Source organism: Rattus rattus, chromosome 13, assembly GCF_011064425.1.
Source record: "Rattus rattus isolate New Zealand chromosome 13, Rrattus_CSIRO_v1, whole genome shotgun sequence".
In the NCBI taxonomy this organism is placed as follows: Eukaryota; Metazoa; Chordata; class Mammalia; order Rodentia; family Muridae; genus Rattus; species Rattus rattus.
In genome coordinates this window covers 60,510,584-60,536,221 of record NC_046166.1, presented here as the reverse complement: position 1 = coordinate 60,536,221, position 25,638 = coordinate 60,510,584, and the positions used below count along the sequence as shown (strand labels likewise).

Here is a 25,638-nt window from a genome sequence, read left to right as displayed (position 1 = left end):
TAGCTCTGGCTGTCCTGGAACCTTCTTTGCAGAGCAGGCCTCAAACTCACAGAGATCCACCTACCTCTGTCTCCCGAGTGCTGGATTTAAAGGCATGTGGCGGCACCATGCCCGGCAGAAAAAGAAATAAATAAAACAGGCTAAGAAACATCCTTCAGTTGTGGCCAAGCGTTCTCCCTTGACCATATTCTATCTAGTTTTTAATTATGAGCTGTCTCCTTACGTGGGAATATGAAGGGAACAAGAAATGGCTCAGGACTGAGAATGTACCAGATGAGGGGCGAATGCTGAGGACGCATACATTACGTACTTGGTAGCAATATTCAGACTTCCAGTATACAGTTAGGCTTGTTCCCAGCAGTTCATTGTGGATAAGCAGCAAAGCCTGGTCCATCTTCAGCTCCACGTTCCTTTTTTCATCTAAATCTGGTAAGGACCAGAAAGAAAAGTTACAAAATGAAACCAGCTGAAGCGCCCACCAGAACAGTGCCAGGGACACAGGAGACCGAGGACAGCCAGCTTCACCAGCACCTCTACTCTGGAGCATGTGGGGTCTCCAGCACGACACCCCACATGTGCAGATGTGTGAGTGTACAGGACACATGCACATGCCCTTTTGCGTGGATGGCTCAGTTCTACCTGAGGATCCCATCAGCATCATCCACATCCAGTGTGTGTGCGTGTGTGTGTGTGTGTGTGTGTGTGTGTGTGTGTGTGTGTGTGTATACTCTGAGGCAGTAAAGGTCAGTGAATTGAGTCTCCCCATGATAGGACATCTAAGCTAGGTTATTTTCCATTTTGCAGAGGAATGAAGCTCACAGCATTTTTTTCCCCCATGTCTACAGCTATTCAATGAACTCACTGATCTGAACCGAGAGTCTACGATTCCCTTGTCTAGACTCCACCATATTACTTATTTGCTCAGCCCAACAGCTTGTTAGAAATGCAAGCTGCGGCTCTATCTCTCCAAGAGACATCAGAGGCTTGGCCTTTAAGAGCACTGGTTGCTCTTCCAGTGGACAATAGTTCGACTCCTGGCACCCGCATGAAACTCACAACCATCCAGAGCTGCAGTTCCGGGAGAGCTTACATTCTCTGGCCTCTGCAGGCACCAGGCGTGCACACGGCGTGGAGGCACACATGCATGCAAATCCCCCACACGCATTAAATAAAGTGAGGAGATACAAGATGCAGATGTGCGTAAAGACTCTGACAGACAAGAGTAGCATCCGTGAGTTCCAACCCAGTAGAATATCAAGGCCAAGATCCAACCATGCACCCAACCTGACCACCAGCACTTAATACCCAGCAAACAGTGGCGGAGCATGGCCACGTGCACTGGGACTACGCGATCTACAAACAGTCCAGCCCACACCTACAGCTCTCCCAGCAACACAGCTACGGATGGATGGACGGACGAGATCATCTGCCCTCAGTGCTACGCCTATCTGCACTTCCCAGTCGTGTGCTGTGACCACAACCACAGCCTCAACCCAAGGCCTCGAAAGCCAAGAGCAGCAGCCAGGCCTCACGGTGCAACTGACTGGAAGGAAGATACAAATACAGACCGCAGCCCTCCCGAGTCACACGTGCAGGTGGGCGTGACTCCTGGGCCATTCTGCCTCTTAGAAGTTTGCGACCTCTTGCATCCCATCATGCTGGTGGGAGATTGGGAATCTCCTAGTTTTAATGGCACATTCGAAAGGGGTTCGAAGTGTATGACAAGACTGAAGGGCACAAAGGCTCCCTGCTCCAGAATTTAATCAAGAGGTACTTGCTTGATGACATCAGTAAGGTGACACGAGGATAGTACTCATCTAGGGACTGGGGTGTCTCCCCTTACCACATAGACTCCAGGAACTGAACTCTAGCAGTCACGCTTGACAGCACATTTACATTTAGATAGACAGACAGACAGAGATAGAGATATAATTTAAGAATGAACTTCTGTAAGGATTTTGAAAATGCTAATGCCATCTCAAAAGTACTATGAAATTCCAGTCCTTTCCGGTGTGGCTGGTTTATGACATCAGTGGAGACCACAGACTCATAGCTGGTAACGATGATTTTCTTACTGTGTACATCTCAGCCGTCCGATACAATAGATTAGCCTTTTTTCTCTCCTGCTGGAGCTTCTCTGCATTGCAGTGACTGGCCTTGAACTGTTGGGTTCAAGGTATCCTCCTGCCTCAGTCTCCCAAGTAGCTGGTGCTCCAGGCGGGCACGACTGTGTGACCTAGAGATCAACCAACTTGCTCTAGGTCACGAAGATCTGGGAGGCGGGTGTAAGCGGAGTTCAGTCAGCTGCAGTGGTTAATCCCCAGGTTACCACACCCCAGACAGGAAGTGTACCTGTTCTATGCCTCTGGTTCCCCATTAGCCTTTGGATTGCTCCCTCATTTTTCAATTTTTCAGACGGATAAACAGAAAACAGCACTCTGAGCATGTACTCCCCCTATACTGTGAGCTTTGGAATACTTATTTAACCGCTTTCCTAAACTCATGTATTTTTAGTGTGTGTGTGTGTGTGTGTGTGTGTGTGTGCGCGCGTGTGTGTGTGTGTGTTTATCTGTCAAAATTTTCTTTTTCATTTCTCCTGTTCATTTTTTATATATGTGTTTGGGCGCCTGGCCTGCATGCATGTAGGTATAACACATGAGTGGCTGGTGTCTAAAGCAGCCAGAAGATTGCATCAGAACCCCTAGAACTAGAGTCAAGTTGAACCCTGCTATGGGTGTTAAGAATTGAACCCGGGGTGTCATCGAACAGCAGCCAATACTCTTTTTTTTTGGTTCTTTTTTTTTGGAGCTGGGGACCGAACCCAGGGCCTTGCGCTTCCTAGGCAAGCGCTCTACCACTGAGCTAAATCCCCAACCCCGGCAGCCAATACTCTTAACTGGGAGACATCTCTCCAGTCCATCGTTCATCCTCAATGGTCTTCCATTTCCAGTGAGAGTAACTCACTGTGCGACCACTTTTTCTCCCTTCCTGGACAGAAGAGCTGTTATTTCTACTTCTAAGTCGTTAGTAGTATTTTACCCTTAGATTTCCCATGTGGGTTTTAGCCTCACAAAGATCTTGACATTGTTACTTTATAATTTGGGAGCATGCAGAGTCCCTCCGGCCTAGCATCAGAATTCCCCTGGAAGCTTCAAAAGAAGAACAGAAAAGTTCAAACACCCTGACCAGATCCCAAACTCAGCATGATTTTCTTTTAAATTTCTCCTCCCAAGGACGGATTGTAGTTGCAAATCGTAATTTACACCTTTCTTTGCACTTTTTGCATTATTCCGATGTATTTTTAAAGTTTGGAAGATGGAGGGGTGGTCCACACAGGCAGCATATTCCAACTCCGATACAGAAAAAGGGATGGATGGATGGATGGATGGATGGATGGATGGATGGATGGATGGATGGATGGGGAAAAGGCAGGTGACACCTTGCCAGATGACAGGCCCTATCCTAAATAACGCCGAAAGGTAAGGGATGAGGGTGGGGGGAGGGAGAAAGGGGTGTCACTTGCTTCAGTCCTGGACCCAAACTATCCTTTCGACCGGAGTTTGTGAAATGGTGTTGCAGGACCCTATGGACCTTCAGACCCGAGTCCAGGGAAGTTCCAGAATTCCTATTTTTTCACCCTTTACCCTGGTGAGTTCGGAAATGGACCGGGCACCCAGCCCAAGGCCCAACAACTGAACCTGGGAAGCCAGACCCGGGTCGCAGCTCCCGCGACGCCGGCACTGCGGTCTACCCCAGCGTGGAGCCGGCGCCGCGCTCAAGTCCTGCGTCCCGGGGACCGTGGGGAGGTCCCGGGCAGGCCCACGCACGGTCCCCGCTGCCCCGAGCCCGTGCGGCCGCTCACCTGGCTCCGCCCGGCGGCCGGGGGCCAGCAGCGTGGCGCTCAGCACCGACCCGGCCAGCAGCAGCACGGCCAGCGCTGGGCCCGGGCCCATGCTGCCTGCAGCCTCTCTGGGGGAGCTGCGCTCTGTCCCCGCAGCCGAGCTGCGCTCCTCCGCCCGGCGCCTGCGCGAGTTCGACCCGCCCGTCATCGCCGGCTCGGGTGGCGTCACCGCTCCCGACCCGCAGGGGAGGGAAAAGGAGGGCGGGGGAGGAAAGGGGAGGGCGGGGGAGGGGAGGGGAGGGGAGGAGAGGGAGCGGAGGGAGGGGGAGAGGAAAGGAGGGGAGGGCGGGGCCTTCCCTTCCTAGGCCTGCGGGGTCGAAGCTTCCTAAGCCCCGCCCAGCTGGGAAAGTGTATGTCCCTTAGTGTCCTCTCTAGCACCTCAGAGGGCAACCCCGTTTCAGTGTTTTCTGTCCCATTGGGAGAAAAAAATGCAAGAGCGCTCTTTGCTTTCCCGGTCATCCACTCCCTCACCATTTACTGTAGGTTCTAAATTCTTGCATCCTAGCTTTTCAACGTACAGATGGGTGTCACAGGCCTCTGCTCACCTTCTAGGAGAGTCCTTAGTAGTAAATATGACTGTAGAGCTTCCCCCTTACATGCACGAACTCTGGGCGTTCACGACCTAGAGTGAATGATAGACCCCCTAAAAGGTTTGGCCTTGAACAGGTTGCTGCAAGTCTGTGGAGGTTATAGGTGCCCGGGGAGGAGGACTATAAAACAGCACTGTCGTCGTATTCCGGGAGAAACCATCAGATGTGAAAGAGGACAGGCGTGATATCTGTCATAAAATTGTAGCTGCAAAATCGTGTTTGCCTTCTGAATGGCGGTCCACCAGAGAGCATCACGCCATGCGGCAGTGGAAGTGAACAGACCTTCCCTTTTCCACAGGCGAGAGTCTTACATAAGACAATGGAGGGGAACGGGGTACGCATAGCTTTGTAATAATGTTCATTTGCTCTCTGAGATGGACTCCCTTTACAGATTCAGTGAGGCAAAGGAACATACATGCAACCTCATCAAAAGAATCACATTCTTTACTAAACACGGCAGTGGTCAAAATGATAAAGTATAGAATGGATCCCAAGATTTAGTGGGAAAAAGGAAAAGCAAGCACAAGCTGAAAAGTTTCAGACTCCCACGACATGGAACCCAGTACTGAAAATGTTTCTTAATATGTCTTTGTAATAGGCTCCCAGACTTTAGCACATCCCATGCCGTAGTGAAGGAACCATTCAGGCTATCATCAGCAAATAAAACATAGCACCTGCCAACACAGAAACAGAGGCCTACTCCATCAAAGTCCATAGTTCTGGGAAAGTCTCTAAAGGTAATAACCTTGTTGGCTTCTGGCTAACTGTTCTTGTAACTAAAGTATGGCAAACCAGGATATACTTTTGTGCTTAAGAGTTCAAAGGCCAGCTAATAAGGACTTCCTATTGGCTTAAATCCAGGTCTGAGTAGTCGTCCCTGGTGGACACACCCACAGTACACGTTAGAAATATGTTCTGGATCACAAAGAAAGAGACCATCCCTGCATCTGAAGTGTCTGGACAAGGCACACTACTTTACTCTTGTAAAGTGTGCTCTGAGGATCATCCTCAAACACACCAGGATAGAAATGAATTTGGATTTTATTGTAACTCGGGGCGTGGCTGGAGTCCGACTTCACAATCTCATCCAGTTTGCTAGTCTGAAAAAACTTGGCCCACAGGAAATGAAGGGGGAAGAGGAAAGGCGGTGCCCTACTAAGGAAAAAAAAAAAAGAGTCACTGCTCCAGGCTGTTAAATGCCTAAAAATAACTGCATGGGCCTTTGTGTAAACAAAGGGTTACTCGGTAGGGAGGATTAAAACATTTTCATAAAAGTCTTACAAGGTAAGGGATTTTAAATTTAAAAAAAAATTCCTTGTCCTAAACACATTTTATATTGATAGACACGATTCATATTTGATATTTGTCACAAATGGAGAGATAAACATTATAATCAAGCAATGATTAGGAGGGAGAGAGCAGGATGTCAAGCCAGTGTCCCGGCGGGCTCCAACTGGCAGCATGGTTGGTTAGGCTGGGTAGTGAAGAGGTATGTGGGCACACCCTGCATCATTTTTTTTTCTTTTCTTTTTTTTCGGAGCTGGGGACCGAACCCAGGGCCTTGCGCTTGCTAGGCAAGCGCTCTACCACTGAGCTAAATCCCCAACCCCTAAAAAAAGGCTTCTCTCAGGATTTCTCTTGCTCACTTTCAATAGTGCGGGGTGAACTGGATTTAAGAAAGAAAAGAAGAGAAAAGAAAAAAAAGAAAGGTAAGGAGGGAGGGAAAGAAAGAAGGAAGGAAGGAAGGAAGGAAGGAAGAAGCTGGACAGAGCAGCCAGCCCAGAGTCGTGGCTGTCTCCCAGTCGAAGCAGCCAGAAGCAACTGAGCCTTCAAGAGTGACCAAAGAAAGAAAGGACGGAGACTATAAGACACACAGAGAGTTGGTTTTAAAAGGATAAAAAGTTTTAAGGAACTGGAGAAGAAAATCTGCAGGCCCTGGATGCCAGCAAAGTCCAAGAAAGCACTGAGGTTTGGGGGGCCAAGAGTTCCAGTCCTCGGACCTCGAGCTCTCACACCAGCCTCTGGAGGGGATTGCTGGTAAAGAGTGCTGTACCTGGGGATTGTAACACGGCGGGGGGGGGGGCAGGCTATGGCTGCCTCCTGCTGCTCCTTGATGCTTCCAAACACTGGGGGGAAATTAAGTGAGGTGAGAGCAACCCTTGCTGAGCTCCCCTTGCAAAGCCACAAACTCTACCCAGACAGAGCAGAAGAGCTCTCAGCCTCCAGTGTCAAAGGAGGGGAAGGGAAATGAGTTCCACAAAAGAGCTCAGGAGGCGTTCCCAGTGAAGGATCACAGGAAGGTGTCACAGCTCACAAGTGTGGCCCGAGGATCACTGTACATCCACACTTGTATGGAGTCAGGCACTGAAACACCTAAAAAAACAAGAGAGAGAGAGAGAGAGAGAGAGAGAGAGAGAGAGAGAGAGAGAGAGAGAGGAAAAAGAAAGAAAAAAAAGAAAGAATAAAGAAAAAAGAAAAAGAAAAAAGAGGAAAATATTAGAAAGAAAAAAGCAAATTGCTAAATTCCATGCAAATCCATTGAATCTGTGATTACTATCTTAATATAGTAGGAAAAGATGTCTTCAATAAAGCTTACATAGAAAAAATAGATGTCAGAGGAAAAGCAAAACTGATCTTGGAGAACCTGTAATTGTGTAAAAACATAGGCACACTGAACTAGGGTTTCACCGCTGTGGAGAGACCCCGTGACCAAGGCAACTCTTATAAAGGAAAATGTTTAATTGGGGCCGCCTTACAGTTCAGGTTAGTCCATTGCCATCAAGGTGGAAAGGCATGGTGGCCTTCAGGCTGACATGATGCTGGAGAAGGAGGTGAGATTTCTCCATTTTGATTTGCAGGCAGCAGGGAGAGACTGCGTCACACTGGGCATAGCTTGACCATAGGAGACCTTAAAGCCCACCCCCCACAGTGACACACTTCCTCCTACAAGGCCACACCTACCCCAACAAGGCCACACCTAATAATACCACTTACTTTGAACCAAGCATCCAAACACATGAGTCTTTTTTTTCTGTTTAGTCAACCCCCTTGGCCTCCCCCCCACAAACCCCTCCTTTTTGCCTTGTTCTATGGAAATAGAGTGACTCTAGGTTTCCATCTTTGTAATGTCTCTCCTATTCTTGTAGTCTGCATTAAAAAGTAAAATAAAATCACATTGCATAATTTTTAAAAGGACCTAAAACGGTGTTAGTGAATTAAATGAATAAAGAAAACAGACGTGCTTAATGGTTGTACATGGAAATTCAATGGAATAAATGTAACCAGAATTCAACCTGAAACTCTGTGCCTCAACTCACAATAAAAGGCCAAATGCAAGGTTTTTGAGAGTGTAATAACACACTGAAAAAAAAAGTTCTCTTTCAGAGTCTCTCTCCGCAGTCCTTATTTCACGTTTCAGACATAATAATGAACATAATAAAAATTGCGTGGCAATGAAAAGAAACGTATGTGGGTCTTTGGGTCAAGCGGTGAACAGCAGGAAACTGACAGATGTCTTAAGTAATGACCAGGAGGATGTGCATCTCCTGGGACACAGGTTACCAGAAGATACAGCTGAGTCCCAAATCTCAGGGAGACCAAGTAGATGCAGATGGGCTGGGTCTGTCAGACTCACCAGTTCATCGTCACGAGATCTTTGAAGAGATCACTGGTTGAGTGCCCAAGAAAGCCCTGGGCATCACCTCATCAAGACATCAATGCCGGTCTCAGGGGCTGAAGTTTGTCCCTGGCATCAACCGATAAAAGGTAGAGATGCCATGAGGTGCCCGTGGAGTTCTGCAGCAAAGGGTCTCGGAAGAGCTGCTGTAGACCCCAAATCACTGTGGTAGACCACCCAGGGCTCCATGGGGCTCTTAGAAACATCATTCATGGGGGCTGGAGAGATGGCTCAGCAGTTAAGCGCACTGGTTGCTCTTCCAGAAGATACAGGTTTGAAACCAGGACCCATATGGTTTCACAACTACCTGTAACCCCAGTTCTAGGGGATCCAACACCCTCCCCTTGCCTCCACGGTATTGCACACAAGTGATACAAGACATAGATGCAGGCAAAACACTTTCATACATAAAATAAACAACAACAACAACAACAACAACAAAAAGACCCCTCATGTATTAAGAGTTAATACTTCCTGCTCTTGGGATCCAGGTTCGGTTCCCAGCACCCACATCAGGTGGCTCACAACCACCTGTAACTCTAGTTTCAGGGAAGCCTATAAAGTGTGATTTTTTCCCCCTCCCTTCTATATCTGAAATAATTCTAAAATAGACTTTTGGGGGGGGTAGAGATTAAAAAAAAATGCCAAGACTTTTGGAGTATTTCCAATGCCTTCACAGAAGCATGCGAAGGCTCAGCAGACCACAAATTTCAGCAGTTACAGCAACATCATCAGTCATGTTTTACTTCTGGTGCTTCCTTTTTTTTTTTTTTTTTTCCTTCCTTCAATTTTTTGCCAAGCACAGTCTTTGTTAAGAGGAAGAGTGGGCCGTAAGTGAACATGGCATCTATGGAGTAGGACAAGGAACTAGGATTCCGTAGTTTACATTCTCGTTTGTATCCGGGGTCCTCTCTGGACTTTGAACTTCAGGATCGTTCCTTGTAAATGTCCCTGAGGTTGGCTACGGTCCCATATGCACAGCTGTGCATGACGGGAAAAGGTGCACTCCAGGAGCTTGCGCCGTTAGCCAGAGATGTGAATTACGGAGTTACCTATTTTTGTAATCACCCATTGACTCTTGTTTCTTGTTCCAACAGGAACGGAGCTTGGAATGCAAAAGCTGCACTCAGGTCTGGCCTGTACCCTTCCCATTAATTACAGTTTGAGAGAAATCCCAGTCTGGAAACTCACCCCAGGGATGGCGCTGAACCAGCGTCTGCATTTTAACTTTGTAATGCAGCCCACGGCTGGCCTAAGGAGGGCGCTGTGGTGTCAATGTCCAAATGGTATCAGTTCCTCGGAGGGTTCTGATTGGCTGCCTCCCACTGACATATGCACTGAATTTGCTTACAGACTGCAAGGGAATGTATAAAGGCTTGACTTACAAACCTTAACTCAAAACATGAAGAACAATCACTGTCAAACGTTGGATCCCACAGTTGGCCTCATCAAGGGAAACGATCAGACACTCAGCCTTGTGGTCTGTCTTCGAAGGTTTTCCCTTTGAGTACAAGTCAATAGCGTGTCCTGTTGAGTTGCATAAAAATCTCCCGCTGTGTGTTCTCAGCACATTTCATCACTTCCAGTAGTCGTCAGTCCCTCTTCTCCGATCCTGCTATCACCCTTCACACACACGCACCTTCCGGTTTCTATGCTTTGAGAGCTGGGTGCTCCAGACACAATTACACAACACGCTGTCTCTTCTGCCAGTGGCTTCTCCCACGCTGTTTTCAAGGCGAGGTACAGCATGCACCAGAATGTCATTCTTTAAGGCTAAGTCCACTAGATGGAGATTTATATATATATATATATATATATATATATATATATATATATATATATACCAACATTTGGGTTCTTCTTCACCTTTTGTCTATTCTGAGTAGCTGTATTGCCAATGTTAATGGATAATGTGAACAAGTTTTCTATCCTACTGGGTTTATCCTTGGAAGGGCTGCAGGGGCGTGTGATAACGCTATTTAAACTTTCTGAGGAGCTGCCCGACTAGCAACATAGCAAGGGTTCCAATTACTCAACACCTTGGTCAACATGTGTTAATGCCCTTGAGCTAATGGGCTTGGACCCCAAGTGATGGGAGTAATGTGTGCTTCAAGGGCCAGCTCAGACACTCTGTGAGTTCACCATAGGGTATAGAAGATGAGGCAATGCCACTGTCACCACCCATTTCTTTGTTTTACTTCTACCTCAAGGAGGCAATGTGTCTCAAAGGTTGTTCCCAGAGGAGGAAGAAAAGGAGAGAAGAGGAGGAGGAAGAGGTGGAGGAGAAGAAGAGAGGAAGGAGAAAGGAGAGAGGAGAAAGAGAGGGAGAGAGGGGGAGGAGGAGGAAGAGAAAGAGGAGGAAGAGCAGCAGCAGCACTGAAAACCGGTTACAAATTCTTGAACTTCATTCTAGATTTGAGAAGCTAGAAGCTCTGAGGTGGGCCCCGTTCTGTGACTCAAGGAGAAGAGGCACCTTACGAGTGACCAGTGACACATGTCAAATTTCTTGTGTCTCCCAAATAAGGGTGCCATCACCACAGGGAGACCTTTTTGTTTTTTATTGGGGGTGGGGGTGGACAGGGCCATGGTCTATAGCCCAGGATAGCCCTGAACTCTTGGATCCTCCTGTCTTCCCAGGTGCTGGAATTACAGGTGGGCACCAGCATTCATGGCTCCGCAATGTTTTAAAGAACAGTCACGCAAGCCCAGGGCAGGCTCACTGGACACTGGATGTGAAACATTCACACAGAAAGAGACTCCAGGTCAGCAGGAATTTCAAAGCACCCTCCAAGGCAGGTAAGAACGTTCCTTCAATTTGCTGCTCCAAACATTTCTAGACATCAATAATCTCAAGGGCATGCTGCCATGGTGCACTTTGACTTCTTTAAAAACACAGATCAGAATGTTTTCGTTTTAATCCCAGGTGTGGGACGTGGGGCTGCTTCACGGTGTTCCCGACAGCTGACTATGATTTGCCTGGTGCTCTAGCAGGGGTGTGGTTCTGTAGGCTGCAGAGAGTTCCTTCGATTGCGTGACATTTGGAGTTCTGGGGACTTTTCATAGGTATATAAATGCTAGGACCCCCGGGATGGGTTGTTTGTTGTTTGCTGTTGGTTGCCATTTGTGAAGTAGCAGGAAACAAGAGATGAGATATCCCGACAGCAAAGATCAGATTTGCTTCAAGGAACTCGACGCCCCTTATCGACAGGAAGTAGTCTAACAACAACGTCACCCGCTCTCCTTTCTCTGTCTTTTCTCTCCTATCCAGTGTTAGGGGGTTGAAAGGGAAGAACCAGGGTGGAAGAAAGAACAACCCATAAAGTGCCTAAAAGCCATACACACTTGGCTCAGTGACAGGAGTCAGAGTAGGAGCGTCACAGAAAACCATCACCAACGCTGACAACCACCTCACTGACAAGAAAGAGGGGCACACTTCTGGCATCCAGGATGGTCATTGTTTGAGCATGGGTGTGTGTGCACATGCTATGGTCACTGTTTGAGCATGAGTGTGTGTGCACATGCTATGGGTCAGATCCAAAGCTTTGTACATAACCAGGCCAAGTGCCCTGCCACTGAGCTAAAGCATCCCCAGCTTCCAGGAGAGCTTTTTGAATTAGGAGAGATGGTCGCTGAGGAACTAGTGGTTTTTTTTTGTTGTTGTTGTTCCCCCCCCCCCACAAATGGTCACTGAAAGATGTCTGTTTAAAAAAAAAAAAAAAAAGACACAAACCTTTGGGGTTGGGGATTTAGCTCAGTGGTTGAGCGCTTGCCTAGGAAGCGCAAGGCCCTGGGTTCGGTTCCCAGCTCCGAAAAAAAAGAACCAAAAAAAAAAAAAGAAGATGTCTGTTTCCTACTAGTGTATAAAAACTGTTACGAGGGCAGGTAACATGTCTTCAAGATTGCCATTTGATCGCTCCCTTTGAACTGTGCAGATATACCAATCCTGCTCCCAGGAGAGCAGAACACTCCAATGTGCCAGCATAGAGGGCATCTGTGGTAGAATGGCCGGGGTCAACATCCATCCATCCATCCAAAGTTCCTCCTCCATCATCGAGAACAGCTGGGACACCAATCAGCCAGAAGCCATCGCTCAATGGTGCATTTTTACAGCATTTCTTTCGTCTGCGACATCACGGTGTCTCGGAGGGAGTGGAAAACCTTCTGGTAGGCGTCTAGAACGTTCTGAGCGGTGGGTCTCTCTGCGGGGAACTGGTTCTTACACGCCTTATGGATATCAAACAAATGGAATCTAACCATGTCACTCCCTTCCACGTGCCCCAGAAGGAAACTGGAGACGTCCGGAATCTTCCAGATGTCAATCTTCTCATCATAGGGGGGCATGAGGTCATCTTGGAAGGGTGTGTCTTCTCCGTAGGGCCACAGCTGCTCTGGGGCCACGAAATCCCCGTGGAGCTCCCTGTGGCCACACTTCACTAGTACCCTAGAGCCGTGGTCCACCAGGGGCAGCGCGTCCAGGTCGTTAGCCACAATGCTGAAGTTACTTGTCAGCAGGTACTGGGACAACGTTTTGGGCAGGTCGTTAGAGTCACACATGACCCGCGTGCCCAGGGGGCTGTGGTGCAGGTAGTTAATGATGCTGACGTACTCCATGGCTAGCCTCAGTCTGTCCTGCCAAGTGTTCACGTCTCGGTACTTTGAAAGGTTTAGTGTTTCTTCCAGGTTGCTCAGGGAACCTAAGGGGTGATACTCGGTGAGAATCGTGCCGTCTTCCTCACAGAAGCCGGCCAGCGTGACCACGTGCTCGCTCTGTAGTGACGTCAGCATCCGCAGTCCGTGTAGGAAGTCGTCCTTCATTTCCAGCCTGGTGAGCCGGGAGAGAGCGACTTTGTGTTCATTCCATTCAGACAGAAAGACCTGAAACAGGGCCACAGAGAACGTCATTCCTTGACCCCTCTCCAAGACAAGGGGAGAAACACACACTCCCTAGGGGGCAGGTGTGGTGCGGAGGGCGTGGAAATGACCCACACTGTGCCAGTCCCGGTCGTCCCAGAGCTAAGGACAAATATACCACACTCAGCGAGGTGAATGGCTAATGGATGGCCAACGAAGGAACGGCAGAGTCAACGGGGAGATCAGACTGGAAGAACCCGAGAGCTGTGGTGTACCATGGCGTAAATGAGCACAGCCTGCTCTTGGCTGACAGAAGGAGAAGAGGACTCAGGACGGTCCCCCGGTATATGCCTCAAGATGGAAAGTGATGTCACATTAAGGGGGAGAAGCAGGCCTCACAGAGGAGATTACCAAGCGTTCCACGCTGAGTCAGCTCTAGTGATACCTACTTGTAATCCCCCAAACTCAAGAAGCAGAGGCAGGAGGATGACGAATTGGAACAGTCTGGGTTGTATAGCGAAACTCTACTTCAAAAGGGCAACAAACGAGAGTTCCGCACGGGACATACGGGCATGTTCAGAGAGCTCCAAATAGAATCGTCAAATAAACAGTTGGTTGTGTGGATCTAGGACTCAGGGACAGAGGCTAGAGGGGGTTTGTAAATACGTAAAAGCAGCAGGTGGTGGCGGTGGTGGCGGTGGCGGTGGCGGTGGCGGCGGTGGCGGTGGCGGTGGTGGTGGTGGTGGTGGTGGTGGTGGTGGTGGCGGCGGCACACACTTTTAATCGTATTATTAGGGAGGGAGAGGCAGACGGATCTCTGAATCCAAGGCCAGCCTGGTCTCCAGAGCGAGCTTCAGGATAGCCAAGGCTACACAGAGAAACCCTGTCCTGAAAAACCAAAACAAACCAAAACAAATAAACAGACACAGTAAAACCCAACTAGGTCTGGCTACCAGATCATATCTAGAGACACAGAAAGACGCGTCCTCAGCCGGCTGTGTTCAGTCCAGACAGCTATGTATTGGGAGACAGGCCCGTCCTATGTGGTACAGGGCGTCTGGCAACACTCGAAGCCTCCACCCACCGAACGCCTGTAACAGCTCCCCTGTCCAGGAGTGACAACCGCGAGAGTCTGCACACACTGCTATCTCCCTCCAAACGGCTGCTGGTTGAGAAGCAGTCGGCCCTGGTTGGGAGAAGGGAAGAGAAGTCAGGAAGGGAGTCAACAGGAGCGAGGGCTGAAGAGGAGAAGCCTTGTACACTCCTAGGAAACCAGCGTCCCAGGGCGAGAAGCAGCTGGGTCCAAGCTGGCTGCAAGGACTAAGGAAGAGGAAGGCCGTCTTCGGCTCTCGCTTAGCTGGTGACCTTAGTAGAAGCTTCCTGGAATGTGGAAGTCACACTGGGGAAGGGTGACAGTGATGGAGGGCCCAGGAGGTGGAGGTGGTGAGCGGAGTTTCCCCGAGATGAAGACAGAGCGGCAGCTGCAGGGGACTTCTTTCTGTGATGTGGGCTTACTTGTGCCCTGACAGGAAGGAAGGGGGTGGGGTGGGGACCACTGAATATGCAAGGGTGAGGGGGTCAGGAGGAGGTGTGCAGGGAGGTACAGACCGCCTGCCCAGGAAGAGGGTGAGGATGCCTTCCGTCTTCATAACTCATAACATAAGACTGTTGGCTAGGATAAAGGGTGAGTGTCTGAAAAGGTATCTCAGAGTGGGAGCACATCACTGAGGACTGCTGTGCTACACTGAGGGCTCAGAGCCCTCCTTAACTCTACAGGCCGTCTACCCTGCTCTACAGACTGTCTACCCTGCTCTACACGCTGTCTACCCTGCTCTACACGCTGTCTACCCTGCTTGCGTTTTCTCCCAGAACTAGGTAACCTTGCAACTGAAGACAGCATACTCTACCACTGGGTACCACACCTTTTTTTTTAAAAAAAAACTAACTATACCCTAGGACTTTCTTCTTGAAACCAATCGGAGTCCCCACCTACACCTAATGGCCACACTGTTAATAAACTGTGCTTCTGGGGTTGGGGATTTAGCTCAGTGGTAGAGCGCTTGCCTAGGAAGCGCAAGGCCCTGGGTTCGGTCCCCAGCTCTGAAAAAAAGAACCAATAAATAAATAAATAAATAAATAAATAAATAAACAAACAAACTGTGCTTCTGAAAATATGTATTTTTCACACAAGGTCTCACAGAGCCCAGGCTAGCCTTAAATTCTCCACATAGTCAAAAATGGCCTTGATGTAAGTGTTCTTCTAACTGAACTACATCCTAGTCCCTCTCCTAAATGTATCATTTCCAGGCTGTCACGTGATCGTGCACTTTTACACTCCTGTCAGCCTTCCTCCAGACGGTTTAACTCTAGCAGAGGTCCAGATCTGAGAGCACTGGGCTCGAGAACAGACACACAGGGCCTTCATGGCTCTTCCCTGTTTGCTTTTAAATCCAGTGTTTCGCTCTGCTGCTCCGGTTGGCCTCCAAGTCCCGCCACAGACCGTGTTGCCTGAGACGCCCGTGTTGAGACAGCAACAGGTGCCAGAGCGCTCTTCCAGGGATGATACCCGCGGAACGCAGCACGCAGGGATACTCACTCTCTTCACCGCTCCTTCCCCAACGAGCTTCAGCTGCCTGACTTCCGTCCTCAGCTCCTCACAGGACAACCAGCGCGAGCAGTTTCTCATCCGCCCCATTCTGAAGTAACCCGGAGGGCAGCGCCGAGGGTCCTCAGTAGCTCGCCCAGGGGAGATGAAGAGATGATCGAGGCAGACGTAGAGGACCACGTTCATAAGGGCCATGGCGAGCAGCAGCCCCATGCCCCGGGGGAGCTCTCTGTGGGTGAGACCATTCTTGGCTCCATGTTGCTGTCCCATGTCAGTCCCTACGACAGAACAGGAGACAACAAGTAGTAAGCACCATTGTCTGCTTCGACTTCCACGAAGGTCTCTGATGCCCCTGGCGGGCTGGAGGAGGCCACACCCACTCATGGGTTCGGTCAGCTTCAGCGCCACTTGCAGGCTTGTGTGATGAACTGCGAGCGTGAGCGGCTCAAACAAACGTTACTCTTCTTACAAGCTAGAATGTAAGTTTTTCTGCCACCCTAGGTCGACAGCCTTAACATTTAGTAAAACATAAGCAAAATATGTATTTGCGGGTCTGGGATAGAAGATAGACAGAGGTGTGGGATCGTAAGCCCACAACGGCCCTGAAGCTAGCTGAGAAGTAAGGGTGCTCCTTGGAAGTTACCCAAAAGCCCCTGAACAAGCTGGTGAAATAGCTCAGGGAGCCTCAGGTAGGTGCAAGACCCTGCCCTCCAGCCCCAACCCAGCAACGACAAGATATTTAGGTTCTCTTCTTTTGTGTCTCAGGGGATTGAACTCCAGCCTCAGTTATGCTTGCTGAGCAGCCCAGCCCCGAGGGACAGAAAGAAGCAAAGGCAGCTCTTCTGCAGGTGCACAAGGTGGCTTTGGGGTGGGAAAGGCCTCCAACTGCAGAGATCCTGGCAGTAAGCTGGGGTAACAGCTGACAAACCTGTGGATGACAGTAACCGTGACAAGATTTCCTGAAGAGAGGACTCAGGAAGACAATGGAAGTAGGGACCTAAAGAATCCAGAACAGGGCTACCACAGGCCATGACAAAGGGGGTCACGATGGAGCCATGATGGAGGGGCCTGGATGGGGAGAGACCTGGGATGCATCCTCAAACCAAGGATGCTTGGCCCTCGAAGTGCTGGGCAGAGACGTTCCGAGCTGACTTTCAGGCTGGGGGGCATGGGGATCAATAGTGACAAAAAAGGTTACCTTCAGCGGTCTCTTTTTCCTCCCAGTAAGGCCTCCATCCACACGCCTGTGTCCCTCAGTGCCCTGCTTGGCTCCCCATGGCAGCTCACAGACTCTAGAACTCCAGTCCCGGGAGATCTGACGGTGCCTTCTGGTCTCTGCAGATACTGCATTCACATAGCACGCTGACACACAAACACCCATAGAGGAAAGATTAGAAGGGGGTGGGGCGGGGCGGGGCGGGGCGGGGCGGGGCGGGATTGGGTGGTGGCGCTCACTTTAAATCTCAGCACTTGGGAGGCAGAGGCTGGCCGCTAGCTCTCTGAGTCGAGGCCAGCCAGGTCTACAGAATGAGTTCCAACACAGCCAGAGCTACACAGAGAAACCCTGTCTCGAAAGACAGACAAGCAAAACAAAACAAATTATATCTCAACTTAAAAGACTATCTCCCAAACTCAACTTCAAGTCTTCTCCCTCAAATCTATTCTTTTACACATTTTTTCACATCAGTAAATACAGATTCGCTCCCTCCTCTTTCTAAGCCCGTGAGGACGCTGGTGGTGCCAGCACACCAACATGACTACTGCTGGGAGGTGCGGAAAGGTGACAAGATGCCACGGATCACCTGTCTGCCACTCAACTGTTGCCAGGGTGTAAGAGCAGCCACTACTGAGTAGAAAACCAAACCTCTGTGCTGTATTCCAACAGCTCTTACTCACGGACACGAGATTCCGAACTTCATATGGTTTTTACGCCACACGAAGGTTTTACACCTATCTCTTACCCATCATTTACTAAGATAGAGGTGGCTGGGATACAGTGCGCTGGTAAATGCTTGCTTAGCTCAGGGCTATAGAAAACAGGCAGAGTGTAGCTGGCCAAACCCAGCATCTGATTACCATCGATTCCTTTGAGGGGGTTGCAGACCAAAGCCATCTCACCTCATGCCGGGTCTCTGGTAGCTCTGTAAAGGCTCACATCCCCAAATCTACATGGCAGCCTAGATCTTTCTTCCAACCCTCAGTGGGCTCCATGTCTGGGATGCCCACCCCCCCCACTCCTGCACACCCCTTCTGCGGGGCTCTCACTCCATCCTGGGGACAGAACCTACTCATCACTCAGGGCACAAATCAGAGTGACTCAGTTCTTCCCTTCTTTGAGCTCAGAATCAGCCAAGTCCTACACGATATATCACCCGACTCTAACCTGTTCACGGCCACCCTTCCCTCACTCCACCCTGACACGTGCCACCAGCGCGTCGTCTTACCCCGCCTTCTATAGCTGATTCTGTGTTCTAATCCATTCTCCACACAGCAGACAGGAACTTCCTCCTTTAACAAAATGCCTCAAGAGAAAAATATAAATAAAATTATGACCATCTATTTAGTTTTTGTTGATCTACATTTGTCCTGACTATATTTCAAGTTTTCAAAAAATATACAATATATTGTGTATATATATATACATTGTATATATAGTATATATTGTGTCTATATACATTGTATATATAGTATATATATGTATATAGTATATATAGTATATATATAGTATATATGTATATATGTGTACCCAATATATATCTATATATACTGGGTACACTGGGGATCCAACCCAGAAACTTGCACAGCTCGTGATTCCCGCCCCCAACCTCCCTTGATCTCTGAAAAACAATTGAAATGTTACATATACCAATGGTGCACCTCTGATGCCCTCATTCCCACTGAGTGTTGGTGAAGCCTCATGGTTGTTCTTTCGCATTCTCTATTTGCGGATCTGGGAACTGGGGAAGAACAACAACTTCCTAGGTGCTCACTTCAAAAACCTGCTCTGAAAGTTCTCTAAGCAATCTGGATGAACACTGAAACGAGGCCCTCTAGTGGACACAGCTGAACTCTCGTTTCCCTGTCATTATAAGTCTGCCCAACTTCTCAAGCGTTTGTGCTGGAATTCTGCTGTGGGAGAACAGGGCAAGAACGGTGTGAGAGGGGAATTCTGGGAGCTTGTGAGAAAACTCCAAGGAAAGGACCAGAGGCTGTGGCCTCAGTTTCTTAGAAACACAGATCAGTCTTGGAATTGCTCTCACGCTTCCCAGATGAGGGACAGGAGTGGATTTACTTCAGCCGTTGTTACTCACGGGCCTCTGAAGAGGAATGTTTTCTGCCACGTGCGGCTTGACCTGGTGATTGGACATTTTACCCAGGTGACTCTTCTTAACCCTCAGAGTCTGATGCTCTGAATGAAGTTGGTTACAGGGTGAGACTTTGATCTGCCTCATTTTTAGGACCTGCTCTCCCAGGTTCACACACCAACCAGAGCGGTAAACATTCTTCTTTACAACTAATGTTTTTGTTTTTTTTTTTTTTTAAAGCACAGCCTTGTTGTTTTACTTTCTTAAATTTTATTTATTTATTTGAATATGGGAAGATGACACCTGCTAAGGCATACATGTGGAGGTCAGAAAACAACTTGTAGTGATTGGTTCTCTCCTTCCACTAGGTGGACCCTGAGTGTTGAACTCAGGCTGTTGGGTTTGGCAGCAAGCCCCTATCCCCACTGAACCATCTTGCCAGCCCTCCACACTGTATTTTAGAGATGCCATCTACTGTACTTCATTAGTTGTGACTGATTCTAGCACCATTAGTGAGATAATTCCCCCAATCCCAGTCTCACTGTATAGACGGACCAACCGTGCAATCAATCCTCCTGCCTCACTCTCCAACGTGCTGGAATTATAAGCATTCACAACCACCCTGGTGTGAAACACAGTTTGTACATATTTCTTTGTGTGTGTGTGTGTGTGTGTGTGTGTGTGTGTGTAAGAGACAAAGGGTGATCCTTCCAAACCACAGATTTAATCCTACTCTCACACCCGCCTGCCCGGGGAATGCAGGCGTTCAATATTCCCACTGTGCCCTGACAAACAAAACTCTTAGATGAGTCCTGAGTGGCTAGAGATGTAGAGCATGGTCTATGCCAAGATGCACTGCCTTGGAGAACACCAAGGGGAAAGTAAACTTCTGGAGCCCAGTATTGGTTCACCGACTCTCTGCACGTGCATGCGCACGCGCGCACACACACACACACACAGGTACACATGCACTGTGCTGCACTCCAGCCCCCAAACATTCCTAGGTGCTCAAAGACACCCTTTAGGAGATACATAGGCCTTTCCCCTCTAGATTGCACGCTCCTTGATGTTTGTCTTCTGTTGTTTGGTTTCCCACTGTCTGCAGTGCCTCTCGCAGCAGGGACTTGGGAAGAATGCATGGACTGGCAGGTCACGCTGCACTTTTCTGTGTTTATGGTCTCTGGCACGCACACTCCTGTTGTCCTTGGGTTTACTCAGGCCCCCGGTGTCTCTTTTTCAGTCTGTGGGGACCTGTCCCATCGTGCTTCTCATCCACCCATTTCTTCTCGCACCCAGTGTCACCACACCAACACCAACACCATAGTTACATCTTCCCAGTGTCAAATCTCTTTTGCCTCAACCTCTCCCTCATCTTACCTTGACACTGGGTGAATGCAAGCTTGCTGGAGCCTAGAGATCATATGGTTTTAGGAAGGAAAGGACTCCCCCCCCACACACAAAAAAAAGCACAAGGCGGGCTGGGCAGACCGCTCAGTGGGTAAAGTGTGAGGACCCCAGAACCCAAGAGAAGCCAGATGTACCCATAATCCCACGGGTGGTAGAGACAGAATAGTCAGAAGTTGCCAGGTCAGCTAGCCGGATACATGGTGGGACATCACAAAGTGACACCGTTTCAAACAAGGCAGGAGGCCAGAGCACAGCACCCATGCTGTACTCTGACCTCCACATGTGTGCCATGACACACGTGTGAAACACGCACATAGGAGCACGCACTTTTGAATGTAAAACTGTCAGCCCCTTTCCGGGGTTTTGCAAGGGATGTGTGGCAGCACAGAGAAGCTGTCATATATACTTCCAGCCCCCTTCAGTTTGCGTGAGAATCTGCCAAAGGCCTATTCATTGAAGACTCGGTCTTGGCTGTTGGCACTACCAGACGGCAGCAGAACCTTGAGCAGGCAGAGTCTGTTACAAGGAAGCCTCGGAAGGTAAGAGCGTGCCCTGGAAGGAGCTACTGGGACCTCAGCCTGTGTCTCTGTGCTTCCAGGGTGTCAGGAAGTAAGATGACCTCCCCCCTCACGGTCTTCCCTCCTTCAGTTTCCCCTTCCACCGCTCTCTCCAGCCATGATGTGTATACTGAGCATGGGCCATAAGCAAAGGTCACAGAACGAATCCCATGATTGATCCCCAGTAAACCCTTCCCCTTTAAAAAGCTGACGATAACAAGAAAAGCCGGCACGCTCCAATGCTACCAGCATCACGGTCAAAACGCTGCAGGAACCTAGAATTCATATTTTTAAATTTGCTTATTTTATACGCATGAGTGTTTGCTTGCACTCACATTGTCCAATATGTGCCGTGTGTGTGTGTGTGTGTGTGTGTGTGTGTGTGTGTGTGTGTGCGCGCGCGCGCGCGCGCGCGCGCCCGAGAGGTCAGAATAAAGCGCTGGATTCCCTGGAACTGAAATTATGGACAGTGGTGAGCCATTAGGGAATCGAACCCAGGTCCTCTGCAACAAGGCACACACACATGTGGCTCTTAACCACCAGCCATCCCTCCAGCCTTAGACTCCACATTATCAGCTTTATGCCGAACCCTCATTACTTGGCAACTGGTGTGTGTTCACACACCTGTTTCTTGTGGACTGCCCAGAGCTTAAAGAATATGTGTAGCCGGCTGAGTAGGAACGTCTAGCACTGTTTAAACACCACGGCTAGTTGATAACGGTGAAAAAGGACCAGCGGCTGTATGCTCACTGCTTAGGCTAGACAAGGAAAATTAAGTAAGTGAACTGCCAATGTGCAGACAGTTTACACGATTCGAGAAGGCGCTGGTGCCACCAATACGGTTCAGACTAAATCTCACTTCCCGGTAACTATTTAAATATTCTGGATGTTATTTAGTTTGTGCAGGCGAAAGGGCGGAGGCATTAAATTTACTAAACGTCTAAAATTGGGTTTTAACAAAGAAGTGGGGAGAGAAGTGGGAGGGAGGGGGAGAGAAAGCGAGGGCATGGCGGGCAGTCTCCGCTCGCTCACACAGTTCAGTAGCAGCGCCCGGTGCACGGTAAGCACCCTGAGCGGGTGTGCACCGTACGCACCCGGAGAGGGGTTCTCGGTGAGCACCCGAGGGGAGTTGCACGATGAACACCCAGAGAAGGAGTGCACGGAGGGGCCGCTGCCAGCACCAGTTTCCAAGTCTAGTCCCAGCTGAGCCCCATGAGAGCCCACTCTGGGGCTGGGCCGGGAAGATGGGGCCGGGGGTCAGGTTCGGAAAGGCCCCGCAGAACCCTGGCCCACCTCACTACGCCCCGGAGCCTACCTGAAGACCACCAAATCCGGCTCGCATCCCAGAACGCCTGCGCGGCCGGAAGCGGTCGGAGGCGAGCGTTAGGCTGCCCTCTGGTGGCCGCCTCCCGCCTCACACTGGACGCCCGCGACAGTGTACCCTCACCCAGCCCCTGGTTCTGGTTTCCTCTAGCCAAATTGGTAAAGGCCAGGAAGCAGCAGCAAGGTTGAGCCTGGGGCTGAGGACCTCAGAGGGTTGTTTCCCCGATCTGCAGTTCTACACTCTCTGCAAAGCGGCGGCTGCCAAAGAGGGATCGTCAGAAAAGCAGCATGAGAAAATGGCAGACTGAGCCTCAGTGTACTGATGCCTCTGGATTTGATAACTACACGTAAAGGTGACTGTGGAGCTTCGACCTGAGACGCAAAGCTGCACTTCACAGACTTCAAGGGACGTGAAGGCTGGAAAGTCTTAATGTGTCACACTAGTGTTAGTACTTGATGTGAAATGAGAGGGGTAAGGTTGGGAAATGGAAAATCAGACATAACACCACCTAATTTGTTGTACTTAAAAAACTGATCTACTTTGCAGATTCGAAATCAAGACAGTACAGTGTGGGTTTAAAAAAACCATCTGTGTTTATTATCCAAACGATGAGTGTTAACTCGTAGCATGCTAAAGGACCTGGGACCTTGATCAAGCACCAGAGGAGTGGGGCAAAACAAAACAACTCTCAAAAACAAAACAAAACAAAAAACCCTCTAAGCAACTTTTGCTTCTCGGACTGACAAATGCGTGCAGTGTGTGCCTATGTGGTGCGGCAGAGAACTCAAAGAAATGATAGAAAGACTTGCTGGAAATTGTGGTCTACCTGATATCGATGCTAAGAACTAAACTCAGGAAGTGTGGAGCCATTTCTCCAGCACTAAGGATATCTATTGTAGAAAATATACCTGGATGTATAACAGCAAGAAATAAATTACATGAAATATATACACATATATGTACATATACACATGCATATATACACATACATATATATGTATGTATATATATGTGTATATATATATATATGTATGTATATATATATGGAGGTAATGGCTGTAAAATAATGTGACTGTATGAGATGCCATTGAAATACCCACTTAAAATGGCTAGGATAGGGGCTGGAGAGATGACGGCTCAGTAGGTGAGAGCATTGGTCCAGGGGACCAGGGTTCCAGTCATCCACTTGGCAGCTAACCACCGTCTGCAACCCGGTTCTAGAGGATTAGACCTTCTGCCTCTGCCCTCTGAGGGCACTGCACATGGGTGGTGCTCAGACATATAAGCACGCAAAACACATCAAGTAAAATCCAAAACAACCTTTTACAAAATGACTAAAACCATGAGGGGTGTTATATACAGTTTGCTAGAATAAGAAGTGATGCTGTAGGGGCCTGAGAGGGCCAGCAGGTCAGGGTGCTTGCCGTCAAGTCTGACAATTTAAGTCCGATCCCTAGGACCCACATGGTAAGGTAAGGATGCTCACCACGTCCTTTGCTCTCCAAATGCACATGCATGGACACACACACACACACACCCAAGTGACTTTAAGTTATTCTGTAATGATACGTACTGACACGAAGAGATATTCTGGATGTGGTGCGTTTGGTGTTAAACAGCCTTCATAGGCTCACATGCCTCTGCGGTCCTCAGTGTGGGAGGCTGGTTTGGAAGTAAGGGATTCTTTATTAACAGGCCTCATTTCCTGTTCTCTGCTTCCTGAGTATGGGTGGGTGCCTGAGTATGATGGTCCAGGCAGCCATCACGTCCCTGCCTGCTCCTGAATCTTCCCTGAAATGATAGCCTGTAAGCCATTGGCATAACCAGCCAAAGAAATAAACATCTGCCCCTCCCCAGTTGCTTTTGTCATAGTGTTTTATTACAATACGTCAACGGCTGAGGGTGGGAAACAGTGTATTTAATGTTGTGGTACTGGGGATGGACTCCAGGAGCTCATGCTATTCTCACATAGGGGGAGCTGATAAAACAGTGATTTCAAGGAAAGATGGGGAGGGGACTCCCCAGGAAGATGCTGACACCTCTGTAAAGCACAGCTTCAAAATCCAAGCAGAATTAGTGGCAGGGCTATTTGTGGTGGATCAAGGAAGATGACAGGTGTTTGGAGCAGCATGGATCTGGCCAGAGGATGTCTGCTCTGTTTTTCCCTGACTGGAGTTCAGTTTGGCTCAAATCCTGGAAGTCCTCTGGTTAAGTATGAGACAGCAAAGACTCTCTAAGCCAGCGAGTGGAGGAAACCCTCATTTTTGTGCTGTTCTGTCCCCTTTCCCACTTCTGCCCTTTCTTTATTCATCCCCAGCCACCAGCACCACAGTAGCGAATGCGACTGCCAAAGCTGCAGGACCAGAGCACAGCAGAGCCTTCCTTCCTACCCAGTGGAAACGGACTGAGGAAGCCCAAAGCAGGCACCCACCCCCTCCCCAGGCCCACCCGCTCCACTGCTGTAGCAGAATTGTGGATGGAGGCAGATTCTTGTGTTTCTTTAATTTTTTTTTTCTTATTCTTAGAGAATGAATTATGTATGGTCAGATCCTCCTCCATTCCCTCTCCACCCTTTTCCCAGCTTCGTGTCTTTCCTCCCCTCTATCCCCTGCTGCTCCCACTAGGGCTGCCCTTATTTGCTTGCCTATGGGACCAGCCTCTGAGCACAGGAAATCTACCAATGGCTTCACCCTCAGAGGGGATTCTCCCTGCACAAAGTGATCAACCAGCAGTCTTTCCTCAGTGAGGGGCAGGGGAGAAAGCACGCCCCAGGCTGTGCTGGAGTCTCAGCTGCTCGCTCCTGGGCAGGTAGTCGCTCCCGAGGGCACTAGCTGTAGCGTGTCCACATTCAGCCTTCCTCAGCCCGGTGCTTGTGGGTCCCTTAGCTCCTCACGTAGGCCTGAGCACTCAATCCCGGCTTCCCAGCGCTGTGTGTGTCTGCACTGACTGCTGGGCAGTTTCTTGACGGTCAAACTGGAATCCGGGTCTCTGGCCAGAGAACCGACACGGGTTCTCCATGAGAACCCAATGTTCTGGGTATGCAGGCTGTGGTGGCACTTGACTGGGAGGCTGACTGAGCTGAACGTCACACCTGACTCCGATCAGCACAAGGCACTTCGAGGGCCATGCTAATGATGAGGGGTCTGCTCGTGCCCAAAACAAGGCCGAGTGACATCCACACTCTTGAAACAAACGCTAAAGCACAAAGTATTTCAAAGGGCGGAAGGAGGACCTGAGAGACAAGCAGTGATGGCAGAGTGGAGGGCATGGAGCAGACTGAGACAGACTAACAGAAGCACGTCTGAGGCTAGGTCTGGCCCTCCCGCAGCCTCTGGAACATAGGACTTACAGGTGTGCATCTCCATGCCTGCTTGTTTTGGTTGCTGACCGCCCCTGAACCTGTGGTGAATCTCTGCATGCAG

The 25,638-nt window shown here is 49.3% G+C and overlaps 2 protein-coding genes across 2 annotated transcripts in view; both read right to left on the bottom strand.

The window, feature by feature from the left end:
• The window catches only part of Hgsnat (heparan-alpha-glucosaminide N-acetyltransferase), a 31,131-nt gene extending 27,068 nt beyond the window's left edge, over nt 1–4,063 (bottom strand). Inside the window, exons 1-2 of the mRNA XM_032918927.1 lie at nt 3,863–4,063; nt 311–426 (exon numbers count right to left, since the gene is read on the bottom strand). Of these exons, the coding sequence (XP_032774818.1) occupies nt 311–426; nt 3,863–4,049 (303 nt within the window). The 5' untranslated portion in view covers nt 4,050–4,063. The remainder of the gene's footprint in view (nt 1–310; nt 427–3,862) is intronic.
• Nucleotides 4,064–12,249: 8,186 nt separating this feature from the next.
• On the bottom strand, nt 12,250–16,069 carry Pomk (protein O-mannose kinase). Its single transcript, XM_032919216.1, has 2 exons — nt 15,615–16,069; nt 12,250–13,042 (listed from the first exon to the last, which is right to left on the bottom strand). Exons 1-2 carry the CDS (start codon nt 16,005–16,007, stop codon nt 12,272–12,274), a joined length of 1,164 nt encoding a protein of 387 aa, XP_032775107.1. The 5' UTR covers nt 16,008–16,069; the 3' UTR covers nt 12,250–12,271.
• Nucleotides 16,070–25,638: the final 9,569 nt, after the last annotated feature.